Source organism: Salvia splendens, chromosome 16, assembly GCF_004379255.2.
Source record: "Salvia splendens isolate huo1 chromosome 16, SspV2, whole genome shotgun sequence".
Lineage (NCBI taxonomy): Eukaryota > Viridiplantae > Streptophyta > Magnoliopsida > Lamiales > Lamiaceae > Salvia > Salvia splendens.
The window spans coordinates 24,251,174-24,272,417 of NC_056047.1; the positions used below are offsets into that span (position 1 = coordinate 24,251,174).

The 21,244-nt window shown below is 36.4% G+C and overlaps 2 protein-coding genes across 3 annotated transcripts; one reads left to right on the forward strand and one right to left on the reverse strand.

Annotated features, from left to right (window-relative positions):
• Positions 1 to 13,351: 13,351 nt before the first annotated feature.
• Positions 13,352 to 16,314, forward strand: LOC121771894 (protein ALTERED PHOSPHATE STARVATION RESPONSE 1-like). The gene is made up of 5 exons (XM_042168789.1): positions 13,352 to 13,491; positions 13,599 to 14,562; positions 14,635 to 14,840; positions 14,942 to 15,165; positions 15,328 to 16,314. Exons 2-5 carry the CDS (start codon positions 13,887 to 13,889, stop codon positions 16,097 to 16,099), a joined length of 1,878 nt encoding a protein of 625 aa, XP_042024723.1. The 5' UTR covers positions 13,352 to 13,491; positions 13,599 to 13,886; the 3' UTR covers positions 16,100 to 16,314.
• LOC121771895 (L10-interacting MYB domain-containing protein-like) lies at positions 13,522 to 19,041 on the reverse strand. 2 transcript variants are annotated; one of them, XM_042168791.1, is made up of 4 exons: positions 18,954 to 19,041; positions 18,066 to 18,425; positions 17,306 to 17,782; positions 13,522 to 13,566 (listed from the first exon to the last, which is right to left on the reverse strand). In XM_042168791.1, exons 2-4 carry the CDS (start codon positions 18,423 to 18,425, stop codon positions 13,537 to 13,539), a joined length of 867 nt encoding a protein of 288 aa, XP_042024725.1. In that variant the 5' UTR covers positions 18,954 to 19,041; the 3' UTR covers positions 13,522 to 13,536. The 2 variants fall into 2 exon arrangements, with proteins under 2 accessions (XP_042024725.1, XP_042024724.1); XM_042168790.1 differs by lacking the exon at positions 13,522 to 13,566 and adding an exon at positions 16,729 to 16,782.
• Between the last annotated feature and the right edge of the window lie 2,203 nt (positions 19,042 to 21,244).

Below are 21,244 nucleotides of genomic sequence, written 5' to 3' on the forward strand. Positions count from 1 at the left end.
ATTAATTTTGGGGCTGCAATACATAGAGAATGTGAGGCCCTTTTCGAATCTAAATTTTTGTTTGGGCTTCATAATTAAATTGGAGATATAAGGTGGGGGAATAATTAAGTTTTGGGTCGATAATTTAATGGAGAGGAATATTTAATTAATCGCATAATATTTTGGAGGATGAATAATTTTATCCTAAGTCCGAAATAAATATATTTTCGAAGGGAAATGGTCGCGTTAATTTAATTATGTACTTTTCTAATTTTGGAATTTTAATTCGACATCGTGGTTGAAAATACGAGGAGCCAACGGAGGAATTATGGGCGTAAGCGGCCGACCGGCATTACCCCGCGACGCCTCGGGCGGCCGCTAAGGAAATGGAAAGAAAGAGGGAGACGACGTTCTCAAGTCACAGAAATAATTAAATTTAATAAAGAAGTGCTATTAATTAAATTTCCCAATTTAATTAATATGCAAGCTTCTAAAATTTTCTAACGGTGAACAAATGATAAAAGAAATAAAGTAGGGGCATGCATTTCTATAAGTATGTGAATTTCTATTAAGTACGTTGTTTGTTTTCAAAAGGCTATCTCCGTGAGTTAAGGGTGGAGTCGGAACGAAAGATTCAAGTTAAGGGAACTAAACGATCAAGGTGAGCTTTCTTATATTAAAAATACAAATCGTATTCTATGAAAACACGAACACATGTTCATGACTTTTAATGATGTTGTCTTGCCATAAATGTTTTTGTATGATGCCTATCTGTTTGGCTAAGGCCAAAGAAATTATGAATGATGATATATGTGAATCGAATTCGGGTCCCAGTGAGGGTGGTGTCCCCGCTCGGACTAGTGTACACAAGCTACCTCTGTCATGTTGGGCAGAGCAGGCGACCGAGGAAGGTGGCCACCTTCCCGGCACAAGGATACCTCTGACATGATGGGCAGAGTAGGTGACCGTGCGAGAACACCATCTCGACGGCACAATGTGATCAGATATGGCTAAGTACAGGAAAAAGGGCCCAATGTGAATATTTTTTTAGTAAGCTCGGGTCTTTTCAATAAAACCCCGAGTATTACTGTGATGATGGCTTGACAATATTTTCAAATGTATATGTGTAATTTTCGGCAATGTGTTCACTGAGTACTTTTGTACTCAACCCTGCATATATTTCTAAATGTGCAGGTTGAGCAGCGAAGTGGTGGAGGAAGTGCTATTGAGACAAGACATTTAATTCAGTCAGATTTTGACTCTCGGAGGTTCATGTCTTCACACATGGAACCGCGTTCATTTGCTTCCGTTGTGCATCTTAAAATACTTAGGTCTAATTTTGTTCAAAACTCTGATTTTGTTTCAAGCTATTCCCATTTGTTTCTAGCTATGGTCGATTTGTGTTTTCCCCCTTTCTTCCCCGCTTCTTTAATCCTCCCCTAGTCGCGATCAACCGTGTTTTCTATCCTTAGAAAATGCGGTCGTGACAGAGTGGTATCAGAGCATTCTTTCTAGCTTTGAACCCGAGAGTCTTCTTTGAAAATCTTTGGTCTAGCCTTGTTCCACTAAACTGTCTAATAAATGCCCTTAGCACTCCCACCAATCGCGCTCAATGAGGAAAAAGGTAACTTGTTCTTTTTCAAAAGAAAGTCAAGATGTTTAAAAGTTTGAAATGGAGAAATAACTCATGCAGTTAATTTGAGTGAACAGATGAAAACACTAAGTTTAAAGAAAGAGTTGATGTTTCTTGATTTGGTAGCGTGCTTAAAGAAAGAGTTAATATGTCTTTTCTTGGCTAAAGACTGTGAATGTATGAATAAAAGAAGTAAATTTCCTAAATGTAAATAGGTACTGAAATATGAAAATATAAAGTATATGAGTCTGGTACCAATTGTTGAAAGGATGTCTCTTTTTGAGTTTGTGAAATGATACCTCTTTTTGAGTTAGTCATTGAATCATGTTGCTAGTATGGGGAAGTCGAAATTTCCAAGAACTTAGAATACTTAGTTATGCGTTCCTTCTAGAACACAATATGAACTCGAACTTAGAAGTACAGTATGAACATTTCTCGCTTTCCCGAGCGACGAAAAGAAAAAGGACGCGATAAGAAAGAAACTTCGAGAAAAGCAATCCAACATAGAACAAAACGATGATTCTAGAAAGATGGTAGATGCCATTTTCTACGTCCCAATGACATGAATAATCTGGGTTAGCCATTGTCTTTCTTGACAATCCAATCACTCCAAAGGATCATACCTTTGATCCAACTAAGCGATGTACACATACATAGCAAGAGAATATGATTACAATGTAAACAAAGAACCTGGCTTTACAATAATAAGTAAACAGAAACGGCGTGTTACGAGGATGAGCGTTCTGACGAACCGAGAGTACCAAGGAGTCATAATCTCCACATATGGTCATCTGACGTGATCGTAAGGTGAAAGTAGATTGTGACCAAGGTTTCCCACAACTCATTTACCATCCTCTATAAAGAGTTAAACAACGGAGTATCACCATCGTAGTTAACCAGGAAGATTCATCAGCAACGCTTACTTGGATTCCCGTGAATTTCATTTTCTCGCATCCCTCTTGATCAAAATACTTTTGTTGAATTAAGAACTTAAATGACTCCTTTTGCAAGGTAATGTGCCATTATTTTCCCTCTTCTATGTCAAGGTTGTGAATCACTTTCAGTTTTGAGCTTGCTCTCTCATGTTTTCTAATAACCTCCAGTGACTACGGTCCTTCTTTACTCATTCTGTATAAAAGCAATACATTAACTCTCTGAATTCTTACCACCAAACTCCTATACTAGGAGTTGCTTTATTTATAGCCTTCAGAACGAACATGTTTCCCTAAACTATTGTCTCTTCAATGATAATTTATTCTTCAAAGATCATTAGTAGACCTTTAGTGTTTTCAAATGTGCTTGCTGACACTCATTAATTTATAAAGAATTGTCACCTCTTCTTAATCCCACTATAATTATTCCATCATGCTTTGAGCTCTTTAGCAACTCCAAGTCTAAAGTAATTTGCTCTCTTCCCGAACTAGTTTGCTCTGGTTGTCTTCTCTACAAGTTAATTTCCGTGATTTGGTTATAAACTTTGTGAATTCGTTAACGTGATATAGTATCACGATATTGTTGATCCAAAAGGGTAGTTCCTTGTTATTCTGCTTCTCAAATCCACTTAAGCCCAATCATTTTCAGTCTTACTGTTTTGGAGCAGCCATCTGGTGAGACCTTAAACCTTTTAATTTGACCCTTTGTGTTTTCAGACATACTTATTGACAAGCTCTTTGTTTTACATGAGGACTCTAATCTTCTGAATTCAAATATGATTGTTGTCTCTTGATCTGAGCTTTTCTGCAAGCTCCATGTTAAAGCTGGCACATTGCTTCTCCCTTGGCTAGTTTCCTCTTGTTGCCCTCTTTATTAGTTAGTTTCCCTGAATTGCCTATAAACTCTAAAAAAAAATTCATTGATACGATCTTCTATCACAATGTTGTCGAGCAAATTGCAATTGTTTGTTTTCCTATCCTTTTCAAATCCATTGGTAACCAACCATCTCAGGTCTTCCTGTTATCATCTGGTGATACTTGAAACTTTTCTACTTCACCGTTCATTTTGATTATATTATTGGCAACCTATTATTGACATCGACATTCTATTCATCATACCCCCACTTTCGCAATTTATTCCATTTGGCAAGCTCTTCCCACAATAAAATTCTCAAGTATTATGGGTATAGCTCAAGCCCTTTGAAGTTGTATCTTTTCTTTTCTCGGGTGAGCATAATGAGCCCAATTGAGCCTAGTCTTCGCATTTCATAAAAACCTTTGTTACAAGCTACTGGTGAGAGTTTGTGGTGAACCAAACACTCACGTAATTGAAATAATTATAATCGTTTTGTTTTCATAGTTACCTTGGAGCCTACCCAAAGCAAGAACGATTCGAATATTTCTCTTGGAATCCCAAATTCAGTTCCTATCAAAGTTAAAAAGGTTAGATCAACTCTATATTTCCTCACGTGAGACCCTCATGGGAGGCAAGACATTGACCACTGTAGAAAACGCCAAAAAAAAAATTCTTCGCCGACGAACGTCGAACCGAATTGAAATTTAACATCGAAGAGGTTATTTTGAAAGTAACACCTTCTAAAGGAATAACCAGATTTGGACTCAAGGGAAAGTTGAAACTACGATTTATTGGACCCTATGAAATTCTGGAAGAAGTGGGCCCATTAGTATATCGCTTGGCATTACCACCCAACTTTGGGAACGTACACAACGTATTCCACGTCTCCCAACTTCGAAGGTACGTGTTCGACCCAAAACCTGTGATTGGCCACGAAGAAATCGACCTAGAGCCTAACCTGAGTTACGAAGAAAAGCCGGTGGAAATACTAGATCGAAGGGTGCAGCAGCTTCGGAATAAGTCGATTACTACTGTAAAGGTTTTGTGAAAAAAACCACGGACAGGAAGAAGCAACATAGGAGCTAGAAGAGAGAATGAAAGAGAAATATCCCGAGCTTTTTGTCTAAGTACTTCCTAAATTTCGGGACGAAATTTCTTTTAAGAGGGATAGAATGTAACGACCCGCTAAACCGATATTATTGGAAACAATATTATTAGCTTGATTGTCTATATAATTGACTTTTATGCGACTAAATCCGAGCTACGATAGATTTTCGTTGTTTGTTTTGACGTTAGGAAAGTAAATAGAACACGTAAAAATAGTACACCTATAAGAATATAATAAAGTCTCATAATCAAAATTTTTTTATGTCCGATACATTCAACAAAAATCCAACAAAATCTAATTTATACATCATGCGTTGTAAGAAAATCGGGTGCTTCAATGCTGACAGCCACGAACTTGAACCGATCATACCTACACCAAATTAAATGAACAAGTGAATAAATACTCAAATAGTTACTTTAATAAACAAATAAAATAAAATAAAATAAAAAGACAAAAAAAAGAGAGAGGGCAGATCCAAGGAATCGTTTTTTTTTTCAGACACAACATTAAATGTTGCATTTAATTAAAGTAGGCAAATCTTATCCCCTCCTCTAACAAAAGAGAATAATTTGAGATAAGATTGTGTTAGGCAACTTGATACCAACGCCACTTTCACCGCCATCCTTGTATACATATGTGTAGATATAAACAATCACTTTCTCCCACCCTCATCACAATCAAGCTTTACAAAGCTTCCACATAGAATAGAGAAGGGAGAGTTGCAGATAATTGTAGGATCAAGCCCTCAATCCAACAACACTTTTTCACCATAAAAAAGGTAAACTCCAAGAACCCCTTCTCTCTACACATACGAATCATGCATACATCTTAAATCTAGAATTTGCCTAAGTGACACCAACAATACCAAGAAGTAGGCATGATCCATAATATCCAAGTTCGTCAAATTCAGTAAATACAAAAAACTAAAATCCTACCACTTAAATTAACTAGAGGGAATGGGAAAAAAAAAGAGAAAAACTTATCTCTAGAATAAGAATCTGCAGGATTTCCGGCAATGGGTCTTTGGCAGCCCGGAGACGACGAGGACAGCCCCACACCCCGATACGTCACTAATTTCACAACCTTCACAAATTAAATTCCAAAACTTTAGATCTAAGATTATAAATTCTTAGAAATTGAAAAAAAGGGGAAGAGCAATAAATCAATCCTTACCTTTCGGGAATCCGGCGAGGAGGCGGCGACTGTGGTGGCTTCGGGGAGCTGCTCCGGCATTGCGAGGTGTGGAGAAGAAGTGGCGGAGCCGCCGCCTGTGCATGCACAGTGGCGGCGGCAGATTCGGGGGAAGGGGGGCTGAGGCGGTGGAGCAGCGATGATGCGATGGCGGTGGAAATCGAGAGAGGGAGGTGGAGGGCCGCGACGGTGAGCCGCCGCGCGTACAGCAGCGGTGGTGGCAGCGTGAGCATAGCCGAGAGAGAGAGAGAGAAGGAGAGAGAGAGAAGAGGGAGGAGACGTCGGCGGACGGTGGTGCTGAGGATAGCGACGGCGGGCGGCGGCGGAACGAGAGAGAGACGGTGAGGATGGCGGCGCGACGGTGAAGAGAGAAGAGAAGAGAGAGAGAGAGAGTGATAGTAGAGGGTGAGAGACGAGAGGAAGGAGAGGGACGCCGCCGGAGAGGGACGCCGCCGGAGCGGCGGCGCTGGCAGGGCGGCGGATCGGAGACGAGAGAGAGACGAGAGAGAGGGAGAGGCTGTTTCGTTCATTTGGTGAATGAAAAGGGGGAGGAAGAAGACTTAGGTTACATAGGGCTTCTTTTATTGGGCCTAAGTTTTGAGCTAGTGAATTAAACGGTTTGGGCCATTAAAATAATTAGCATTAGGCCATGCAAAATAAATCCGAGCCCAATCTCCTTCAAATTAATTTTGGGGCTGCAATACATAGAGAATGTGAGGCCCTTTTCGAATCTAAATTTTTGTTTGGGCTTCATAATTAAATTGGAGATATAAGGTGGGGGAATAATTAAGTTTTGGGTCGATAATTTAATGGTGAGGAATATTTAATTAATCCCAGAATATTTTGGAGGATGAATAATTTTATCCTAAGTCCGAAATAAATATATTTTCGAAGGGAAATGGTCGCGTTAATTTAATTATGTACTTTTCTAATTTTGGAATTTTAATTCGACATCGTGGTTGAAAATACGAGGAGCCAACGGAGGAATTATGGGCGTAAGCGGCCGACCGGCATTACCCCGCGACGCCTCGGGCGGCCGCTAAGGAAATGGAAAGAAAGAGGGAGACGACGTTCTCAAGTCACAGAAATAATTAAATTTAATAAAGAAGTGCTATTAATTAAATTTCCCAATTTAATTAATATGCAAGCTTCTAAAATTTTCTAACGGTGAACAAATGATAAAAGAAATAAAGTAGGGGCATGCATTTCTATAAGTATGTGAATTTCTATTAAGTACGTTGTTTGTTTTCAAAAGGCTATCTCCGTGAGTTAAGGGTGGAGTCGGAACGAAAGATTCAAGTTAAGGGAACTAAACGATCAAGGTGAGCTTTCTTATATTAAAAATACAAATCGTATTCTATGAAAACACGAACACATGTTCGTGACTTTTAATGATGTTGTCTTGCCATAAATGTTTTTGTATGATGCCTATCTGTTTGGCTAAGGCCAAAGAAATTATGAATGATGATATATGTGAATCGAATTCGGGTCCCAGTGAGGGTGGTGTCCCCGCTCGGACTAGTGTACACAAGCTACCTCTGTCATGTTGGGCAGAGCAGGTGACCGAGGAAGGTGGCCACCTTCCCGGCACAAGGATACCTCTGACATGATGGGCAGAGTAGGTGACCGTGCGAGAACACCATCTCGACGGCACAATGTGATCAGATATGGCTAAGTACAGGAAAAAGGGCCCAATGTGAATATTTTTTTAGTAAGCTCCGGTCTTTTCAATAAAACCCCGAGTATTACTGTGATGATGGCTTGACAATATTTTCAAATGTATATGTGTAATTTTCGGCAATGTGTTCACTGAGTACTTTTGTACTCAACCCTGCATATATTTCTAAATGTGCAGGTTGAGCAGCGAAGTGGTGGAGGAAGTGCTATTGAGACAAGACATTAATTCAGTCAGATTTTGACTCTCGGAGGTTCATGTCTTCACACATGGAACCGCGTTCATTTGCTTCCGTTGTGCATCTTAAAATACTTAGGTCTAATTTTGTTCAAAACTCTGATTTTATTTCAAGCTATTCCCATTTGTTTCGAGCTATGGTCGATTTGTGTTTTCCCCCTTTCTTCCCCGCTTCTTTAATCCTCCCCTAGTCGCGATCAACCGTGTTTTCTACCCTTAGAAAATGCGGTCGTGACACGGATCTTCTGACTGGTGTCCCGGACTGTATACTGATATTTGTGTGGGCGAATCTCACCAGAATACTAGGACTCGAATAATGAAGACAGAACTCAGCTCACGGAAGAAGTAATTTTCGAACTCTCTCGCTCTAAAGGGGGGACGAAAATTGGGAGCAATAATAATTGTTATTTTTGTCTCCTTTATTCTCCTATTTATATTAAGTCACATATTGGGCCCAGTCAGGAATCTAAGGAAAAATATCTTTAACACTTTAAATGATTATTATAACTATCTCAATTTAAATTATTTTTTCACAACATATATCAAATTAAATATAATTTTATAAGGATTCTAACGATCTCATTTGCATATGTTCCGATGCCAAAATTTGAAAAAAAATTCCTATATTTTTGTATTTTTGTAGAAGCAGTTTAATGTCAACATAATTATCATAATATGTAAATACAATACATAGTTATCAATGTCAATGCACAATTGTGTTGACATATCCAAGGAATTGTATTGATTTAATATACTATATTGACAGTTTGATCCAAGACCATTACTTTGGTAGTTCATCTTATCTTTTCAAATTTAAATAATAAAAAATAAAATTACACATGGCTATTACCACTATATTTCTAAAAATTTTATTGTTTTAAATTAGTTGTAGTTAGCAATTAAAAGTTGAATTAGCAATTAATCACATGATTATCATGTAATATCCAAGTTATATATAGTTGGATTAATGATTAAATTTTGATCTTTAACCAATTTTATTTCAAATTCTAGGTTTATTCCAGAATCCTTAACGATTTTATCTTAAGATTTAAACTGTGTATTGAGATTGAACTGAGACGTTTAAAAATCTATAATTGATAGATATGATTACATTTTAAAAATAAAGAGATGAATAATACTCCATCCTTTCCTAATAATGTGTCACTCTTTGATCTGACACGTGTTTTAAAAAAATTTAATAGAACGTTGGTTGAAAAAATTAGTGGCATATTAGTCTTACTTTTATATTAGTTTTAAAATGTTAGTGGGAATGGATTAGTTGAACGTGGAGTCCACTACCAAAAAAGGTAAAAGTGAAAGTTGACAAATTTTTAGCGACAGAACGAAAATAAAAAGAAGTGTTAAATTTTCAAGGACGAAGGAATATAATTTTATAGCAATATTAGTAAAATAGGAGAAATAGAGAAAAAAAAATAATTAAAGTATTGAAAAATTAGGTTTATCTTATAAGAGAGAATGTACCTATACATTGCAGTCTCTCCATTTTAACTACTAACTCCGTCTCATTCAAAATGTTCATATTCTTGAATGACATAAAATTTTAAGTGGAGTAAATGTGTGTGTGATAAAGTAGAGTGGAAATGAAATGTGATTGAATATTTTAATAAGAGATGAGAAAAAGATTTATTTCTAAATATATAAAGTGGACATCGTGAGTGAGACAGACTAGAAATGAATGATAGACATAGTGAGATGAAGAAAATATTTATTAATATATTTTTACTAAATGAGTATAAAAAAGAAATAATTCTAACTCCCTTGGGAGTTGGGACAGAGGAAGATAAATAGGCATCAAAACGAAAATAAATTTTTTTTGAGTGAAAAGAATAATGAAAATATAGAAATAGGCAGAGTACAAATTAGTGGGTGCGTACATATATATACTATGGTCATGCAACTCACAGTAGATGTTATTCTAATTCATATGTGACGGCAGTTCTGTCCGAAAAAGATAGTAGCCGTGTAATGAATGACAGTGAATTTGGATTGTTATACTTTGTGTCAGAGAGAGTGCAGTGCGATTCCACTCTTTAACCATACAATTTACTTTTATAATTATTTTCTGATGCTTAATTACCTTTTTTTGTTAAACGGCCATGCATACATTTCTAAGTTTTGACTGTGCTCCATAAATTATATTTATAATTAAATTTGGTTTTATTTACCTGCGTCGACAAGTATTTTTGACGACTATTATTTTAAATATGTATCTTTAATCATTTGACCTGATATTTTGGGTTTGACACATCATTTTTTTTTTCATAGATAGGATTTTTTTTTTCATACATAGGAGTTCGAGATACATTCAGCAAGCGAACTAGCCCGCCACAGCCCCTCAAGGCTCGAATACCTTAGCTTCACTCCGACGGGTTCAGGCGTGAACTAGCCAATGTTGGCTCGTAGAGCGCACTCCCTCCGACGAGTTCAGCCCCGGTAGACTACTCGCCACCCTCAGACGCGTCCAGGCTCGAAAGCTTGCCAAGCCCCAAGGAAACAACCTTGAACAGGCCCACAGGGAAATTAATCCCAAAGTTGGGCCACTCAGGAGTTGAATACTTTAGCTTCACTCCGACGGGTTCGGGCGTGAACTAGCCAATGTTGGCTCGTAGACTGCACTCCCTCCAACGAGTTCAGCCCCGGTAGACTACCCGCCACCCTCAGACGCGTCCAGGCTCGAAAGCTTGTGGTAGACTACCCGCCACCCTCAGACGCGTCCAGGCTCGAAAGCTTGTCAAGCCCCAAGGAAACAACCTTGAACAGACCCACAGGGAAATTAATCCCAAAGTTGCGCCAACCAGGAGTCGAACTCAAGACCTCCAGGATGGTGACATATCCTTGCCACCCTTCTCAACCACTTGAGCTAGGGGGCTTGGATGGTTTGACATATCAAGTTGGCTTTATACAATTTACAATTTTTAAAAAAAATATTTTTAAACTTTTTGTGGATATTCGGATGTGATCATCCTAAGAGATTCGAATTTTAAAACGCTAAATATTAGCATATTTCTGCGACTATATATTTTTACTTATGCAAGGTCAATTGTTATATATATCAACTTCATCATATTGTCCAATTTAAAGCTTCGAAAACATAGTTTTTTTGGACTATGGTTGATTTTAATTTAAAATCATTTCGTAAACTATCTAAACAAATAATTAATTATGTGTTGTTCATGTAAACAAAATAAAAAAATTCAATTCGATAATGCTTAATGCTAGCATAATTGGAAAATTGAATGTGCATGACAAATAACACTATGAGTAGCGTTTAGGAAAGATGGAACATTTTTTTAGTACATCAACTATCTCAAATGAGCAAATTTGGTCCGTAACATTTCATAATATCTATTGAAGTCCATTAACTATAAGTTAATATCAATTCAACTACTTTTTAGCTATTTCCAATATTTTCATGACCAAAATACCCTTAAGGTCATGAAGGGCAATTCAATCTATTTATTCATCCACTTTTTTCTTTCTTCTAATTTATTTGGATTAAGTTTAATAGATCTTATACTATTATTATTAATATATACCATACCTTATTTTGATATTATGATATTACTTTCTAGTGCTAGTTAATACTTTTATATGGTTACATTCTCAATTATTTAGATAAAACTAAGATAAATATTTTATTTTAATGAATCTCGTAATTTTATTAAACTGAAAATTTAAGTTAATCATAATATATTATATATACTACATTGAAATAAAAATTTAATAAAGTAGAAAAAATATGATTCACAAATAGTCAAGAGAATATATATGAGAACTATGAACGGTTTTCATGATGTTATAAATGGTCTAATGATAATATTAAGACGCGACATGGTGATATTAAACAATTGATAATAACTATTAATTTTTATTTAATTAAACAATCATAGATTTAAGTTAATCATATATTCAACTAAGAATGTCATTGTCTTTTTTATTAAATTGATTATTGATAATTTCAATTAATTGTTTTAGACTACAATTACTACTACATAAGAGTGGATAAAATAAAACTTAGCTCTTTGAATTATTTAAGATTATATGTATGTTAATAAATTTTAATTTATTTGTAATCATCGATTTTGTATTGCACTTAAAAATAATATATTTTATGTATAGCTTTAAGATTGAAAAATTAATATTCCATCTATTAAATTGAACTACTTTTATATACAAATATTTTATAAGTATAATGTTTACATATATTTATATCTAGGTTATTTAACTATTAATATTAAATATAGTACAATGATTTAAAATATTACAGATAAATAAAACTAAACGTAAATAATTAATAGTAATAGAATATTAATATCATTAAGATATTTTTATTTTGAGACTAAAATTAGAGGGAACATCTTTTTGGTACTCCTCATCAATTATCCCAAATTACATACTTTAATGAAAATGAGAGGATAAATAGATTGAATTACCCCCATTAGCCTTAAGGGTACTTTGGTCATGAAAATATTGGAAATGACAAAAAAGTAGTTGAAATGATATTAACTTATAATTAATGGACCTTAAAAGATATTATAAAATGTTACTGACCAAATTTGATCATTTGAGATAGTTGATGTACTAAAAAAGATGCCCCAAATTTGTCCATTTTAAAGCTTCGAAAACATAGTGTTTTTGGACTATGGTTGATTTTAATTTAAAATCATTTCGTAAACTATCCAAACAAATAATTAATTATGTGTTGTTCATGTAAACAAAATTAAAAAAATTCAATTCGATAATGCTTAATGCTAGCATAATTGGAAAATTGAATGTGCATGACAAATAACACTATGAGTAGCATTTAGGAAATACTAATAAACTAGTTTTACCTTACCATATGATTTTTTTGAGAGATTGAGCAATGATATTGTTTTTTCTTGTATCCGTACTATATAGTATTTTTTAAAAATTAATACATGTCTCCATATAAAAGTATCAATAAACATAATTATGAAATACAAACTATAATCGTTATAATTTCAATTTACCCATACCACACATTTGAAAAGTACTATGCAGCAAATAATTTTCGATCCTGCATGTGAGTTGTAGTTCTACTTTTGGTTGAATTTTTACTAATTTCATCACTTTTTATGTAATGTTTTACTATATTTTACCTTTTGTTACCAAAGCATAATAGACAATCAAAACAAGGTAGTGGGAATTCGTGAGACATTTATTACAATATGGAAACAAACAAATTTAAAAAGCATTTTCCCGTTAACCATAAAATTAAAATTCAATGGTTAGATCCTAATCAGGTACAATTAAATTAAATCTGTAGCCAGAGATTATTACTAGTATAATTATTACGCCTTTTGAAAAATCTTTTAATTGTCTTTTATTGTGATTTTAACTTTTTTTTACTGTTTATGTTACATTACACTGAAAATGCGGCAATAAATAAAATGATCCTTCCACCTCCCTCTATTTTGAATTTTTCACTTCAAAAATAAGTATACGGCCCGTTATAATTTCTTATTTTCCAAATTACCCCTGCTCAGTTTTTTCTGAAAGTATGAACTAATTACGTAATTAGATTTTTTATTTGAAATTAGAACTATTTTTTCATACATTAATTGGATATAATACGATTAAATACTGAGCAGCATTAATTTAAAAATTAAATGAAAACGGAGAATGTTAGTAAAATAACAGAATCCGAGGGCATTATAGCCAAACACAAAAAATAAATAGGAATAAAACATAAAACCAGTAAATAAAATTAAATGCAGTTTGCCACACTTTTGCTCTTTTTGTATCCATATACACTGTCTTCTTCCTCTCACCTTCAACCTTCACTGATCCCTCTCTAAAAAATGGCGATGGATTGGCCGAGAAATGCTCTTCCAACAGGTCTCCTTCTTCCTTCCGCTGCCTTTTCCTTTTCGGATTGTGCAATTAATTATTTGAATTGATCGATTCGTGAATCTGAAAAAAAATTTGTTAATTTTTTTTTGCAGCTGAAGATTCAGCTTGATTCTGCACTGAATCTCTAATTCCCTGTGTCTGCTCTTTCTCCCACTAGATTTACGGTATATCTACGATTATTGTTTTTGTTCAGAGCAAAGAAAGTGCAGTACTTAGTCACAGCATTTAAGCTTTTTCCTTTATTTTTGATTTTTTTTTTTCTGGTGTATTTAACTCGGATTGAAGGGGATTGAAGGAACGTATGTGCAAATTCCGATTATATTAAAGTTGCATTGATTTTCTGTACCTCAATTTCTCACACACACAGTAGAGAGGGAAAAATGGGTTGTTGGTATTCAAGGTTAGAGAGGGAGGAAATGGTGTCTAGATGTAAGGCTAGAAAGAGATACATGAAGCAGTTTGTGAAGGCGAGGCACGCCTTTGCCGCCGCCCACAGCATGTACATAAGGTCTCTCCGCAACAACGGCTCGGCTCTTCTTCAATTCGCCACGGCGGAGACCAGCCTCCACCACCACAACCCCCTCCCCCCGCCCAACCCTTCCCCACCCCAGCAGCACCTCCCTAACAACCCACTCCCTCCTCCATTCAGCCCTATGTCCTGGACCACCACCACCACCTCCTCAGCCATCCGCCCGCCGCCTCCGCCTCCTCCTCCGCCCGCGTCCACCTGGGATTTCTGGGACCCCTTTTTGCCGCCAACCACCAGGTGGCCGGAGGACGAGGAGGAGTGGGAGACCACGACCGCCACGGCTTCCGAGACGCCCGCCACCCCCATCATCACCAGGGCTGCGGCGCAGAATGTGGCTGCCCCGCCTTCTGCTACCACAGCCACTGCCAGCAGCGAGCTGGCGGTGGTGGTGTCGACCAAGGGTAAAGACCTGGTCGAGATCATTAAGGAGCTCGATGACTACTTCTTGCAAGCTGCCAATGCTGGTGGCTCGCTCTCCGCGTTGCTGGAAGTCCCGGTTTCTAATTTCAATCGCCAATCCTCGTTGGGTAATTACGACACTATTTGTGAATATGATTAGATTTTTGATATGCATAGTTTTCATGTTGTTTTGTTTGCAGGTAAGGACTACGGATACGGGAAGAGTTTGAGTCCACTGCACTGGAGTTGGGGTTCGGGCGGTGCAAAATGGAATGCATTTGGAAAGTTCTGCGAGGATCCTATCAGAAACACGGGTGGTCATCTTGCTGCCAACGGAAATGCCACTCATTGTTCAACGGTTGAGAGGCTATACGCGTGGGAGAAGAAACTCTTCCAGGAGGTTAAGGTATTCAATTATCTAGTTTGATTTTTTTGACTATTATGCTCTTTCAATGCCTTTGTTAAACCATTTGTTTTCGTATCCTTGATTTGCTTTCGACATTGTAGAATGCCGAGTCTTTGAAACTAGAGCATGAGAAAAGAGTAGCGGCTCTGAGGAAGCTAGAGATGAAGAATGCTGATTATATCAAGACTGAGAAGGCTAAAAAGGAAGTCGAGAAGTTGGAATCGCAGATGACCGTTGCTGTGCAAGCGATTGAGACTACCTCCATCGAGATTATCAAATTGAGGGAATCAGAGCTTCATCCTCAACTTCTTCAGCTCGTTAAGGGGTAAGTCCTCTCTATCGTGCCTTGAACAAGTATCGAGGGGAAACTTTTGTGCTACTATCTGTTTATTTTCATCTGTTATTCACAAAGTTTCTGGTTATTTTTAATGATTGAAAGAATGTTGGAAATTTTTCAGTGTGTTATAATAATCATCATCTTGTTTAGGTTAATGGGAATGTGGAGAAGCATGTATGAATTCCACCAGGTACAAACACACATAGTCCAGCAGCTCAAGTACCTCAACTGCATCCCTTCGGTGGAGCCCACTTCTGAAATCCATCGGCAATCAACACTTCAGCTCGAGCTCGAAGCTCAGCAGTGGCACCTCTCCTTCTGTAGCCTCATCAAAGCTCAGCGCGAATATATCCAGTCGTTGACAGGCTGGCTCCGTCTCAGCCTCTTTCAAGTAGGTAACAATCCCATCAACAAAACCAAGCAAGACTCCGCCATTTACTCGCTCTGTGAAGAATGGCAGCTCGCAATCAACAACGCTCCTGACAAGGTGGCGTCCGAGGGAATCAAGAGTTTCCTAACAGTCATCCACGCAATTGTAGTGCAGCAAGCGGAAGAGCAGAAACAGAAGAGGAGGTCAGAGTCGGTGTTCAAGGAACTTGAGAAGAAGGCAGGCGAGCTCCGGTCATTGGAGAGCAAGCACGGCCGGTCACAAACCTCCGGTGATACAAGCAAGGATCCCGTGCGGGAGAAAAGAGCCAAGGTGGAGGCCTTGAGGTCCAAGGCAGAGGACGAGAAGGCCAAGTATGAGAAGTCGATCAACGTGACCAGGGGGATGACCATGAACAACCTGCAGATGGGCTTGCCCCACGTTTTTCAGGCAATGACGGGTTTCGCCAATGTGTGCACGCAAGCTTTTGAGTCCGTGAACAACCAGACCAAGAGCACTGATCATCTGCACAATGTGAAGATGATATTACCTTGAAATTAATAATATGCAGACCCTGTCTCTGCAATCACATTTTGTCTTAGTGCTTAAAACGGTTTTTAGCTTGTGTAATTATTGTTTGGTTGTGGTAGTATTTAGGTTGAGTTTTTAGATATCTGCTTTAGATTCAGTTGTAGAATCTGGTGTTTTCACCTTGATTGTACCTGTATTTTGTGTCCTTTTAAGAAGTGTGAGATCCATGTTTTTGAGAATTTTGAATTTAGGATACTTGTAAGCTTTTATTTTAGTAGATATTCATCAAATCATTTAACATGATACTTCCTCAGTTCCATAAAAATATTCCATTTTCATTTATGAGTTTTCTCAAACTCATTATTCATATACATTAATTTATTTATAATTTATACCACTAGGGCCCAATATTATCCACTAATAATAATGTGAGTCCTATTATCTATTGATCACTAGCACTATTTTAACTATTCTTTTCTCCATCTCTCTTACTTTATCAATTATATATTAATTCTCGTGCCGTCTCATATATCCTTATTTTTTTGGACAGAGGGAGTATTTATGAGCATTTCCGACCTTCAATCAAATTAGTAAGTACTTCATCCGTCCCAAGATGAGCGAGACGCTACTTTTTTTACAACCGTTTTGAGAAAATGATACTCCTTGCATCATGGAAAAATATAAACTATTTCCTCAATAGTATGTCCCTGAAAAATATGAACTTTATAATTCAGAAATAGTTAAACAACACATTATCCCTACACATCATTTTATTTACAATTTATACTATTACACTACACTACTAATGACGTGAAGATCACTTTCCACTAGCACTACTTACATTACCATTTATCTCTCTTGCTTTACGAATTATACATTAAAATCTGTGCCGAATCATACTTTTCAGGGACGGAGGGAATACATTACCATTTTTTTTAACTAATTATAGTTCTAACTATTTCACGGTTAGAGGACTCTTCTCTACCTTATTCTTCCTCTTACTAGACTCTCTCTCCATTCTAACTGGAGTATTATTTTTTTAAAAAACGAGTGCAAAAAACAAATGTTTCGCTTATCTTGGGAGTGGGAGGGGGGAGTAGTACTATGAAAAATTGATTAAGCATTTGAGTAACAATTAGTCATCCAAAATACCATAGGAGAGTTTGATTGATTTCCAAAGATCATATACACACAAAACTAACTTACAAACCTCTATGGGAGAGAACATACCAAACACTTCCTTTGCAACCAAATCAAGCGTTTGTCGACTTTCAGAGTCAAAAAAGTCTCCCTTGCATTCCGATTGCAGAACAGATCTAAAGCAGCTAGATAAACTTGCTCACTGACGCCTTGCAATTCATCGAGTGCCTTAACGCAGTCAGTGATTGAGAACTTGCTGTGGACCGTTTTCACGGCTTCCGCCCTAAGCTTTGCCGCGCCAGCCATCTCCATTATCCCTCTTGCAATAGCATCTTCTAATCCTCTCCGGCCCCTCTTGCGGCTTGCCATATCCACGTACTTATCTGACTCTGACGGCGAGAGTTCCTCCTCTTTTACAGCCGCATGTTCTGGAGACATGGATATTCCGTGATCGTCTGTGGCCGATCCATTTTGTGCACCGTATGTATCTGGCTCTCCAAATATTGTCCTCAGATGATTGTATATCGAGCAGCCGGTAGATCTCAGCATCTCCGCATCGGGATGTGCCTGATCACAATATTTTTACTGAGATTTCCAATTGAATTGCTATCATATTAGATACACAATGCTCAAGAGAATACAGATGTTTAGAAACTACACACACACAAGAAAAATCAAGCCTTTTATGCTCGTAGCACGATTCACTAGCACGTAAAACACACATTTTATTTTTTCAGGTACCTAATTATGCATTGATCAAGCTGAAAATCTGTAAATGATGTGAAGTGGAGAAGGTGCAACGACAACGGATAAGCATTGAAATAAACACACGCACGAGAAAAGTTAAGACCTTAATGTATCCGTCCCATGCTTCATCCGAAGCCATGATTGCACCTGTTGCCTCATCCCACTGAAAATCAGGTTGGTCGAGTAGCAAAGCTACACTAACATACTGCTTTCTTAGGGCAACATAACGACTCTTTAGTTGCTCGTTATCCCACCAATAACCGGTTTGAATGCGGAAGTTATCACAAATGAATTTCCACCCTTTCTTACTAAATGATTTGCTTGATTTGTTTCCCTTGTGAATCTCCTCTACCATCAACTCCACCAAGGCCTTTGTCAACGATGCTGTCCACTTAGCACGCAACTGATTCTCCGGCTGCTGCACCTCTTGAGCTTTCTTCGAACGAGTTGTGCAGCCAGACATCTAACAGTTTGCCACAATACCAAATACTATGAAACACGAGGCATACACAACATCTTGATTCAAGAACATCCCAAATATCAAACAACAACAAGAAGAAGCTAAAAAAGGGCCATGATCCTAAAAGCAATTTTGTTTCCTTCATCCCCAGAACTCAGCATATGATTCTAGTATGAAAAAACGACAACAGTTTTCTGAAAATGTGACTCGAAATTTTTGTCAATTGTAAAGCAATTAATGGTGTATAGACAAATAAGCAATTGTAATCGGATTAGCTCTTTTACTCAGCATAAAATTCGAAGCAAAAATGACACAATAAACACCTGATTTAGATCGCCATGAAAAATAGGCAAAAAAAGGAGGGTAAATACAAATTTTGCTGCAGAATCCAACCAAATCAGTAAGAATTTTTAAAAATGCACACCTTCATTCTCGAAATACAGAAACATCAAGCAAAAACTGATTTAAATGGTAACATACCAGAAATAAAAACTAAAATAAGAATCATAACAAAGTGAGAATTTTGTTTACCTTTGTGAATGTGAGAATTTCACGAAACAATTGGAGAAAACCTCTCTTTTTCTTGATTGGGGTTTTTGCTTAATTTATTCTCTTGTTTATTTGACTAATCCATATTGACCCCTTTACTTTTACGTATTTGTACTTTACACTCCCATTGTGACTATTTAACATTTAATATTTCTATGTAATGTGTGATTATTGAGATTAATACAAAATATATATGATATTTTCAACGATTTTTAAATTATTATAACTTCTTTTGATGCCTGGATTATATAATTTTTTTTTCACGATAAGTATATATCATACAAAGTTTAATGATTCAGGTTGATTCGTGAATTTTTACCTAATTATACGAGGACATTTTTACTTCCTCTATCCACCATTCATCATTTAAAAAACTATTTTGTCATTTTAGATTCTCCATGATTTATAAAATCATTTAATTTATTCTATTTTTAGCATATGGACTCCACATTTTATCAACTTTTTACACACACATCCAAAATCATAAAAATTAATACTTTAAAAGGGACTCATATCTCACTCATTTTCTTCCTCTATTTTTTTTCACAAAGTCAAATAATTTATTAAAACCATCGCTGAATCAAAAGAGTTTTTAAATGATGGACAAATGGGGTATGATTTATGAACCCTTAGAAAAGTAAAATGTTAGAAAATCAAAGGTAAAAAACTCTCGTATTTAAAATTTGTTCATCTATTTCCCCTTTTTTATTAATTTTCGTTCTCTTTTACACAAACTTGTTTATTTTCAAATTTGTTATAAATCTTTCAATAAAATGTTCACTTAATACATTATTTAAATGAAAGTCACCCAAAAACTAGCAATTTTCAAATGGTTTGAAGTACATAAAAGGTACTATTTCCTCCGTCCCGATGAGGATGACCTCTTCCTTGGGTACGAGATTTTATACAATTTTATTTGTGTGTTAGATGGAGAGAATAAAGTAAGTGAGAGGGAATAAAGTAGAGATAACAAAATTTCTATTTTTAGTATGAATCATCTTGGGTAAGACAAACTAAAAAAATATTGGATCATCTTCGATAGGACGAAGGGAGTAGTATTTAACAATTGCATTTGCATTGCACCACTACTACTTGGACAATGTACGTAATCACATTTTTCTATCATTTTTTACTCCTCCCGATCAATAGTAGTGGAATCATTTTGCCATTTTGGTACGTTTCATAGTAGTAGAGTCATTTTCATTTTTAGTAAAAGTCAACAAAGTTATTCTCACTTACTTTACTCTCTCTTACTTTATTATCTCTTCATCTCTCCACCTTTTTTATTTCCTACTTTATTCTTCCTTTACTATACTCAATTAACACAATTTTTCTTAAATCATGTGCCGAAAAGAAATGTCTCTACTATTATGAACGGATGGAGTAATATTTTATGCTCCATCCGTCCACGAATAGGAGTCACATTTCTTTTCAGCCACGTGTTTTAAGAAATGTTAAGAAAAGTGAGTAGAAGAAAGTTAGTGGAATATGTGTGCCACATGTATATAGTATTATTAAATAATATGTGAGTGAAATAAGTTAGTGTGAACCTATTTACCATTTATAATAATTATGAACCAGGACTCCTATTTATAAATGGATCAAAATGGAAAAACGAAACTCCTATTCGCGGACGAAAGGAGTAACATTTATACCCTTTTCAAAAAATCAAGTCTAACGACATTTTAGAAGGGAGGGAGTGACACTCTTATTTATAACCTCACACAATTTATCTCTCCCCTCCTTCCATTTTTCTCTTTCCGTGCTCCCTCTCAATTTATATGTTGTAATCAGTGTTTTAAAAACCGGTCCGGACCGGCCAGTTCGACCGGTCAGACCGCGAACCGGCACCTGGTCCGGTCCGGTTTGGCCCCAAAAACCGTTAGTATGTTAGGCCGTCTTGAACCGTCGAAACCGGCCGGTCAGACCGGTTGAACCGGAAACCGGGAACCGGTTTTTATCTTTAAAATGCGAGACTAGAGGGGATTGAACCCTAGACCTCTAGGTAAGATACCAACATCTCTGCCACTCCACAACATGATCTTTAATGAAATATTGTGAACATTAATTATTGTTATACATTAAATCTATAATTTTTTGTCCACACAAATTAATAATTTGTGTTTAGTTTTATACTTTTAAATGATTGTTAGTTGTGATATGTTTAATTTTATATATATATATGGATGTATTCATTTCCTTTTCTCATATTTCCTCCTATTTCCTTCTTGATCTTAGCCGTTGATTTCCTGTATCCAATGGCCTAAATTAGT